This window comes from Gymnogyps californianus, chromosome 3 (assembly GCF_018139145.2).
Source record: "Gymnogyps californianus isolate 813 chromosome 3, ASM1813914v2, whole genome shotgun sequence".
NCBI lineage: Eukaryota > Metazoa > Chordata > Aves > Accipitriformes > Cathartidae > Gymnogyps > Gymnogyps californianus.
The window spans coordinates 12,828,725-12,838,160 of record NC_059473.1 but is presented as its reverse complement, the minus strand read 5'-3'; the positions used below and the strand labels follow the sequence as shown (position 1 = coordinate 12,838,160).

The window sequence follows — 9,436 nt, the reverse complement described above, 5'->3', positions numbered from 1 at the left end:
TTTCTTAAAAATTGTCTACCACACGTATGCCTCTATGTGTATCTCCCTGAAAAGGTTAGTAGATGCCAATGCACAAATGCTTCAGCTGCCTGTCTCAATGAGAGGAACAACCAGTGCCTGAACTCCAGGGCACCCAAGACTAGTTGGGATGTATTTGGTGTGAGAGCTAGCGTCAGGTGAAACTCTGCTCGAGATTTAAGAATAGCTTGAGAATGCCTTGTTACAAGGAAAGTAATGCTGCCTACTTCCTCCCCAGGGAATTAAGGAGCCTGGTAGGCTCCTTCACCTCCAGTCTCAGCAGGGCCAGAAGCTGAGTTACTGGTCTCACATGAGGGGTGATGACTGGAACAAGTGGTTCCTGTTTCCTCTGCTCCCTCTTTGCACCACCGTGCCTTCCTTGCAGCCAGGTGCGCTATGGGTGGGAGCTCTTGCGTGGGGCTGGGGGTAAGTGGCTGTTGTCTGTGCCCATGAGGAGCCTCACTGACAACATGAGCCCCAGGGGAGGCATGTGGCTATGGCCACAATGGACGTCGGGCCTGCACAGCAGGCACGACCAGCTTTCCTGGTGGAAACCACCCGGGAAAGGAGCATCCATGATGGGAGCCGCTAACCACGCGCCCGAGGCTCCTCCAACCCGGACGCTTAACTCGGCCCCGCGCCGCAATGCGCAGGCGCATCCGCCCGCCGCCGTTCTCGCGAGACCTGCCCGCGTCCGAGGAGCGGGATTGTCGCGTCGCGCCCCGCCCCGCCCCGCGTTGCCAAGCGACCAGAACCCCGCCCCCGTGCGGCTGTCGGGGCGCGGCGCGCAGTCGCAGAGCCCCCTCCCTCTATATAAGGGTCGCGTGTGAGGCTCGGCCTGTAGCCGGGAAGATGTCGCGCTACGGGCGTTACGGTAGGGGGGATGGGGAGTGGGGGCAGCGTGGAGTGGTTGGGAGCTGCTATTGAGGGGGCGGCGGCGTTCGCGCCGCGCTGAGGGTGGGAGAAGGTGGCCGTTGTTTTGGGTGGCCGGCTGTGAGAGAAGATGGGGCTGAGGAGAGAGACATTGGGGTTAGGCCGCCGCCGTGGGGCCGCTGGGGCTGTGGCCGCGGCCGCGGGTCTGGCGAAGAGTGGGCCCTGATGGGGGTGGGGGGAAGGAAAGTGCGGCATTGGCTGGAGCGCACCAAAATGGAGGCGGCGTCAAAGATGGCGGCGCCTGCGGGCGGTGGGGGGAGGGGCGGCGGCGGTCGCGCCGCGCGCGTGGCCTCGTGTCCAGCGCCGCGCCTGCGTGCTGCGGCCGCTGTGCGGGGCCGGGCGCCGGCCCTGACATGGCGTCTGTCCCGGCAGAGACCAAGGTGTACGTGGGGAACCTGGGCACGGGCGCGGGCAAAGGCGAGCTGGAGAGAGCCTTCAGCTACTACGGGCCCCTGAGAACCGTGTGGATCGCGAGGAACCCGCCAGGGTTTGCCTTCGTGGAGTTTGAAGACCCGAGGGATGCTGAAGATGCTGTGCTCGGGCTCGATGGGAAGTATGTGCATGCCTAAAACCTCCTTGACTGCTTTGGCTGCAGTTTCTGACCTCCTCAGCCCGCACCAATCATCAATGTCCGTTCTGTGTGTAACAAGCACGGGGGAGAAAAGTATTCCTGTGGTTAATACATACTATGTCCTGCAGGATAATATGTGGCTCCAGGGTTAGAGTGGAAGTGTCAACAGGGATGCCTCGTCGCTCCCGTTACGACAGGCCTCCTGCACGGCGCCCCTTTGATCCTAATGACAGATGCTATGAGTGTGGTGAGAAAGGCCACTATGCTTACGATTGTCACCGCTATAGTCGCCGAAGGAGGAGCAGGTATGTGTGGGGCCAGAGTGGCTGGGTTGCTTCGCCAGTTCACTTTTGTGTAGCTCTTGTTAGCAAAGAACAGAATGTTACACCAGTTTTAACTCTTAATGTTGTAAGTCAACAGGTGTATATCAGAATTTTTTTTGCTAATACATATAAAATGTTAATATCTTAATAATCAACCTGGTCAAAACCTTTCAGGTTTCTTCGTTTGAGTCAGTCGCCTTGATTCAGAATGTCACGAGCCTTAAGATTTCATGCTGAGGCGCCTTGCAAATCCGACACTTAAGATCCTCCTAGACCTTGAGGTGATCAGCATAAGAGGCCAGATCCCCTCGAGCCATCTACACGTAGCTTCACCTTATTCTTTAAGGGCAGAAAATTTGAGACGGTGATCGCCGTAACAGTAAATTTGGCTTTCAATTGGGGCCCCCCTCCGGTTTAGAAAGAGGAACACCAGATTGACCACATTCCCACCTAGAAAAATCTTCTTGCGTCAATCAAGCCTCACCCTGGCTCATTGGGCTGTCAGTTTGATCGTCGTTAGATTGAAGAGAACACCTAGATGCAGCGATCGGCTATAGATACTTCTAGATCGTCTAGATCTGCTAGACCTTGGGCCAAAGAGGGTCGACCTGCAAACTTGCAAGGTTTATTTTAAATACGCATTACAGTGTTTTCTATTCTAATGTAATTCTGCAATGTAATTCAGCTTTTAACATTTTTCTAGGTAGTAAAATGCTCAAGACAAGTAGGCCCAGAGATTTTTCCAACCGACAGATGCTAGTGGTGTGTTTTTGTTGGTTTGGTTTGGTTTGGCTTTTTTTTTTTTTTTTTTTTTTTCTTTTTAGTTGTCTGAAATCAGTTTTGACTTCAGCAGGGCCTCACATGCACTGATTGCTGCAGCTGTTTTCTGATACCTGTTTTCTCTAACCTAAAACCAGGTCCCGGTCTAGATCCCGTTCAAGGTCCCGAGGAAGAAGGTATTCTCGGTCACGCAGTCGGAGTCGTGGTAGGAGGTAGGGTTCTAGGTGTTGTGTTTTCATTCTTTCTCTTACTCCTCCCTCTGCTCCACCCATTTATGTAGTCCTTGTGAGAAGTACCTTGCAGTAATTTTGGCTGTCTTTTCCCTTTGTTATGTAGATCAAGGTCGGCTTCCTACCGCAGGTCCAGGTCAATGTCTCCTCGTAGGTATAGATCATTTTCACCCCGCAGATCTCGGTCTGGTTCTCTAAGGAGATCAAGGTATGTGTTTTCTGTTAAGCCCACAACTTTGTTGAAGGTAATGTAACTCTTGGAGTTAAAATTAAGTTTATATTTTGCAGTCCATGTGGTTGCAGGTACCTTCATGGTGTTACATCCCTGCGAACTAATGTAAATGCTTTCTTTGAAGTTAAAAACTTAAGCATATAACTTTGGAACTGCTGTTTCTCAGCTTTTTTTATACTGTTCCAAAGTTAGAGCCTTGATCTATGGTTAAGGTTTCCTACTTTAGCTTCAAGGATACAGGGAATAATTATGCTTAGTCAGCTAGGAAAGTGGGATTTCTTATGTGGATGGTGGTACTGGCCAAATGTACTACAACTTTCTAGTAATAAAAGTTACTTCTGCAAAACCAGTAGTTCCAACAAAATTCTCTGAGGTCAGTATCATAAAAGTCAAAGAATACTGTCTCAGCTGTATGGATCATGTAGTAGTAGTTGAGCTTTCACTGCTTTTTTCTAGATCTAGGTCCAGATCACGCTCAAGGTCCCGGTCTGTTGTATGGCCTCGAAGCAGGTAAGATACTTGTTTTAATTCAAACCAATAATTGTTTGGGGTTTTTGTTTGGGTGTCTTCCCCCCCCCCCCCCCCCCCGCCTTCTTCAGGGGAGTTTGGCTGGAAGGGGTTAGAAGGTTGTGCAGCATAGCAATATTTGCACTTAACATTAATAATTTATGCTTTTTCACAGACTACAGTAGTGGTTGATTTCTTGTAATAAACATGAGTTTGTTTTGGTCTGTGGCTGCTATATATAGTCTATGTATATGTAGCCATAAACAAAGCATATATATGATTTAAGGTCTGTGGAGAGAAGTTTTGAAAAATAGTTAATGCCTATGGACGTAGAGAATGCTTGACCTTGTGTCTTGCAGGAAATGCTGCTTAGGTTTTTCTTGGCATGTTTTTTTGTAAATCCCAAATGCTGGGGAAGAAAAAAGTGATGGGAAGGTTGCCACTATTGACTGAACTCTTGTTTACAGCTTTTCAGCTTTGTCAGTTCTAGTTCTGAAAGTCAGATCAAATTAAATTGCTGTAGTGCTAAGAACTACATTACATGGAGTAGGACGCTTGACCAGAGGTTTGAAGGGCTGAATGAACAGGACCATGAGTCCTAATGCCACAGGTAGTGTTTTGAAGGACTTCTCTGACATGTAGCCCTGGTTTTGTGGATCTGGATGTTTTCCATGATGAAATGGAAGTTGAGGTAAATGGGTATAGAGTAAATGTTTCTGCAATTATTTTCCTCTATCCTTTGTGATAAGTCTTAGTTGGAAGAAGGGTGAAAGAGTAGGATAAAAATGTGATGGACATGAGAGCTGATAAGTTGGAAAAAGTTGTCTTTTGTTTTGCATTAGAATGGGGGAAGAGAAATGTTTTTTAGGGGTCTGCCTGCTACTTCAGGACTTGCACATTGAGCCTTGAAGGGGATGATGATGATGATTACTAGAGCTGTCCTGACTTACTACTCATACAGGCCTGTAATGCAGGAGATGACTAGGCAGGCTCAAACTGCATGCTGCTACTGTGGAAGAGTCTGGATAGTGCTGATGTTGCTTGGTGACTTCTAGTTCTGGGACAGTCATGTTCCTGCATGAAAGACTTGATACTTGTATTGAATTTCTGAGGAATGATGACTTTGCATAGGTCTGCAATTGCAGTGGTGAGAAGTGGTAGTTCAGGACTGGAGTTACAGAAGCATTGTGAAAACTCCAGCCTCTGCTAATACAGCAAAACACTAGTATGTAACCGGTGCTGCTTCTAGAGCTTTTGATCTCCAGTCCTGCTTTGTTGCTGTGCCTCTCAGAATGAGGATTTGCCAGCAGTTCTTGTAGTAAGATGATGCTCGTGTGCTGCCTTACTGTATTTCTTACCAAAGGAAGTCATGCTCATGCTACAAAATACAAGCTCTGGGTAGTTGCGAGCAACTCCATCCTGTGTAACTGTGATACAGTAACAAAATTACTGCTTATAGTGTTAGGAACTGTGACAGAGGATGGCTTAGCATGGTGATCAGGAAGGTTTCGAAGCAGTGGCACATAACTTTTTGTTTAACTTATGCCAACAGTGGCCACGTAGTATTTCTATAAGTTAATAGGCCAGGTAAAGGTGAATCTTGATTACCCTTTAAAAACAGTTCTGAGCAGAAATAGAACAAAAGTTTCTCCCTTTTTTTGGCCAAGTCTATTAAACAAGTATCTATCTTGAATAGATACTGGTGTTCAGTAATACCACGTGCCACTCTCTAGGAGGACAAACGTTTTCTAAGTAACAGCAAATACTTGAGTTGATAAAGTAACATGATAAATGTGGGAGGAAGGTCTCACTGTTTGAGTAGATTTTAATTCATAAGATGAACTGGGAGTAGTTTATACATTAGTAGCCAGATATCAAAGAGAAAACTGAAATGCTCTTTTCATTGGGATAACTGATGAAAAAGCTGTATTATACTTGAATAAAAGTGGCAGTGGGAACTTGATCTGAAGAATGAATGCATCAGCTCTTCAGCACACATGCTTACCTGTGGCTGATTCCAGGCTCTTAATGTGCTATTAAAATACTTTCTAAGACGACACTTGAAACTATTCTTCCCTTTACGGAAGGGGTACTTGCAGGCGGGGAGAAAGTCTGGGAGCCTGGTACAAGATCTTCTGTTTTGTGGAAGTGGTAGCTGAAGCTTTGCTGGGGAGCTTCTTGTGCTTATATGCTTGTCTTCTGATAAGTGGGGTCTCTGGAATAAGAGCTAAAGGATTCTCCTGAAATGTCATGAGAAAAACCTGCAGCACCAGAGCATTCCTCTCTGGTTTGTGATGCTATGTAGTATGAATTTGCAGTTGCTGGTTTAGCTAACTTTCATTGTATGTGCACGCCACTGGCTGCTTTGCTGAGCTTTATTTTTCTCCTGTTATAGGTCTGGGTCCCATGGTAGATCTAAATCTGGCTTACCTGCTAAAAGGTGAGCGTATAAATACAAGTAGCACTCAGTATTTTTTTTTTTTTTTTTTTTTGTCATGATTCAAAATCTCTGCATGGACCAGTATTTCAGTTGCATGTGGAAGAGGCTTTTTGGGGTTTTTTTTGTTGTTTTTTTAATACTGACTTTAAAATATTTTTCATATATTTATGTATTTTTATAGCTGATTTTTGTGGGACAGTAGGCAATTCTTCCAAAAGGATTGTGGATACCAGTTTTTGTTTAACCCATGATTGTGACAAAAAGTATTTTTGACAGGATTTGGGGCATATCTTTCCCTACCTTTGTTCTCAACTGTCTGTAGTTCTCGGTCTTCCTGACTCTCCTCTACTTGATTCACTGCTCCTGCTTTGCAGGATTACTGCGATCATTTTGTAGCTGCTTTGAAGCTGTGTGTTGCTCTTTTCCCGAGGGCTCCAGCTTTCAGCAGTTTTCCTTCTAAACTGCAGCTTCTTGCTTAAAGTAATTAGGTATACTTGTTATTAGCAGCATTAAGGGTGTTGTCTTGTAATGTATTTAACAACACCAAACTGTTATTACTATTTTTAAATGGTCAAAAGTGGTTACTAAGTGTATACAAGTTTACCACATTGATTGTTTTGGTTTGGTGTGTTGTTTTTTGTGTTTGTTTTTTGTTTGTTTGTTTGTTTTAATACAGTCGCTCAAAGTCCAGATCACCATCTCCAAAGAGAAGGTAGGAATATCTTAAAAAGTGGAGTGTGCCATACAGTTACGTACAACTAGTGTCTGGAGTGGTTGCTATAGAAGTTAACTTGTGCAAGGATAAAAGCTTAAAGTTTTTTACTTGTCTTAATTTGTGAACTATGAAAAGATGAAGTTTTATGGGCACTCCCTACCGCTGATAGTCAGAACTTCATGATAATAACACTAAGGTAACCTACTTTAATGAAGTTTTAAAGGACAACAGAAAATGTGGGCAGATGAGAATCAACTATCCCGAAGTTCCTGAGGAATTTAGAATCTGGGGAAGAAGTGAGTAATGTAAGGTATGGAGCAAACCATGAATACGTGGTAGGATTAAATTCCTGCTGGTGGCTCCTCACAGCTGGCTCTCAGTTGCACAGCTGCCAAGTTTTGCTGTGCACTGTGAAGTAAGAAGCAAGCTTTCCTATGTAACCAGAGAAGTATGTGCTGGAATTTAAGTAGTCTGAGATAGGGCTAGCCATGAGGCACTAAACTGGAACCGTGCAGGTTATGGCAGAGTAACAATTCCTCTGCACAGCTGGAGCGCAGGCTCCAAGGTGCTTTCTGAGCAGGCTAGATGTCTCATCTAGCTGTCGCAGCTGATGTCTCTTATTTTGCCTGCCCTTTTCAAGCTTAAAGCAGTTGTTACTTGTAAAGGTGTAAAATATAACGCTTTCCTCATTATTCATGAACTGTAAATGAAAACAGTGTGGGGAGGGGCATTATGAGGCAGGGGGGGAGGGTTCCGGAGCAGAGGAAACCTGGGGTAGCATTCATAGTTTCTGTTGGTTTTGCTGTAGGAGTTGCTTTTAATCTTTTTCTTTCCCTTTCAGTCACTCACCATCAGGAAGCCCTTGAAGGGAGTGCAAGTCCTGAAATGAATGGATTCAAATTTAAAAAGTTTAAGAAGAAAATTTATTTTGTTTACATTATTATAAGGGATTTTGTGGTGTCTTTATAAATGTAAGGGCTTAGTCCTAGAAGGCTGTTTCTATTGACTAACAATTGGCATGAATCTGGATCTTTTAAAAGTCTTATTAGTAGACTAATGCAAAACTTTTGTTGTGTTAATGTTCTGTGACCTGGAAATGTTGGGCTTTTTTTATTGGCGCATTGAAATAAACTGTGCATTTCTAATGAAGAAATATTTTGTGATAACCCTGCTGTTTCCGTTAATATTTGGGTAGCTGAAGCAGGTCACGTGCCACTACGGTGAAAAGCAAGAGGCAGGCTGTTACAGGCACTTTTAAATTGAGCGTAGTGTGGCAGCCAGTCAATGGCTGTCCTGCAAGTATGTACCTGTTGTAGGCCTTCATTCCTACAGAGCACTGATTAGAGTGAAGAGTTACCAGTACCAGCTGTCATTCTTACTGTTTGGTCTTGAATGTTACAGTGATCTGTACTTCGTGGTTTTATTTGCACCTCCTCAAAGCTCAGTGAAGCTGAAAACCTGTCTGGAGGTGCTTATGCACTTGATGATTTGACTTACAAAAATGTCTACAAAGGGCATTAACAGATGGAAAAAACCAAGGAATGTGTGAATGCTGGTCTGTCTGTCCTGTTGATTAAAGGGTGAGTGAACTTCTCACTTGAAGGTATTTGGAATACTTCTGGAATGTAAACTATTGAAGTAAATATTTTTAGAAACCTTGTTTTATGTCCTGGTTGTCAAAATAGTACTACTTCTTTGTGATGCTTATGATAAATTGGCAGTTCTGGTGCAGCAGATAATACATTTAGATACTCTTTTTAGGAAATTAAGGCTTTTCTTACAGATTGAAGGTCACAAGCAGAACTTGCAGGTCCTGTTTAAGTAGTAGTACATTTGTGGAATCAACAGCTCCTGTTGATCTGACCTGATCTTCCTGGTCATGTCTTCTCCTTTGGCAGTAAAGTGTAAGCAAGGGACTTGTTGCTGTCCTGATCACTTGTTGCTTTCGGAAACTGGACTATAGCTGCCTGTATACAGATGGTCCCCATCTCACCACAGATAGGTTACTGAAGGATTTAATATAAGTATGATAAACTAGGGCAAAGTGTTTGCCAGTTTGATTTGTCTTTGCAGCTGATAATGGCTGTTATCAGACTAGTAAGGAAATCAGAGTGCCATTGATTTTGACTTAAAAGTCTTCCTTATAGTATGTTCTCACCATTATTGCTGTGTCTTACAGGCCAGCAATAATTCTCTTGGGGCTTCTAATTTGTCAGCAGCAGGTTGATAGTCTACTGTTAAGAGTAGAGCAGTGCTGCTGTGCATGGGCACCCAGCCCCAGGTTTTCAGATGAACTTTGGTCATTGTTGCTTTACAAGATGTCCAGGTATTAAAAGAATGATAATGAGACCCTATACATGACTTTGCAAAGCCTCTTCCTGTGTACTACAGCATGTTTGTCTCATCCCTCCCCTCCTCTCTTTTCCCCATGTTTGTACATTTTAGTGCATTGGTGCTTGGTAGGATAAAAGTGACTTCTCTTGCTGATGATGCTGCAATTAATATTTTGTTATAATCATAGTCCATTATAAGCTGCAGAAGAGGGAGCTGGAAGCAACAGCATTAAACTAGGGTGACCCAAAAGCCCTTGTTAACACTGCTGGGGGGGAGTATTTATTGGGTTCCCTTCTCCCTGCTCCATTGCAGTTTACAGCATCGACAGTAAAATTGCCCCATGCAACAGTGCT

At 44.5% G+C, this 9,436-nt stretch overlaps 1 protein-coding gene across 5 annotated transcripts; it reads left to right on the top strand.

Moving 5' to 3' along the window:
- The first annotated feature begins 834 nt into the window (after positions 1-834).
- LOC127014110 (serine/arginine-rich splicing factor 7-like) lies at positions 835-8,409 on the top strand. 5 transcript variants are annotated; one of them, XM_050893214.1, is made up of 9 exons: positions 835-892; positions 1,324-1,504; positions 1,651-1,827; positions 2,763-2,837; positions 2,962-3,063; positions 3,544-3,597; positions 5,990-6,034; positions 6,711-6,746; positions 7,591-8,409. In XM_050893214.1, the coding sequence occupies exons 1-9, from the start codon at positions 871-873 to the stop codon at positions 7,613-7,615; spliced, it is 717 nt and encodes a 238-aa protein (XP_050749171.1). In that variant the 5' UTR covers positions 835-870; the 3' UTR covers positions 7,616-8,409. The 5 variants fall into 5 exon arrangements, with proteins under 5 accessions (XP_050749171.1, XP_050749172.1, XP_050749173.1 ...); XM_050893216.1 differs by lacking the exon at positions 5,990-6,034 and adding an exon at positions 986-991 and having other exon boundaries at positions 871-892; XM_050893217.1 differs by lacking the exon at positions 5,990-6,034 and adding an exon at positions 986-991 and having other exon boundaries at positions 871-892; positions 2,962-3,069.
- Positions 8,410-9,436: the final 1,027 nt, after the last annotated feature.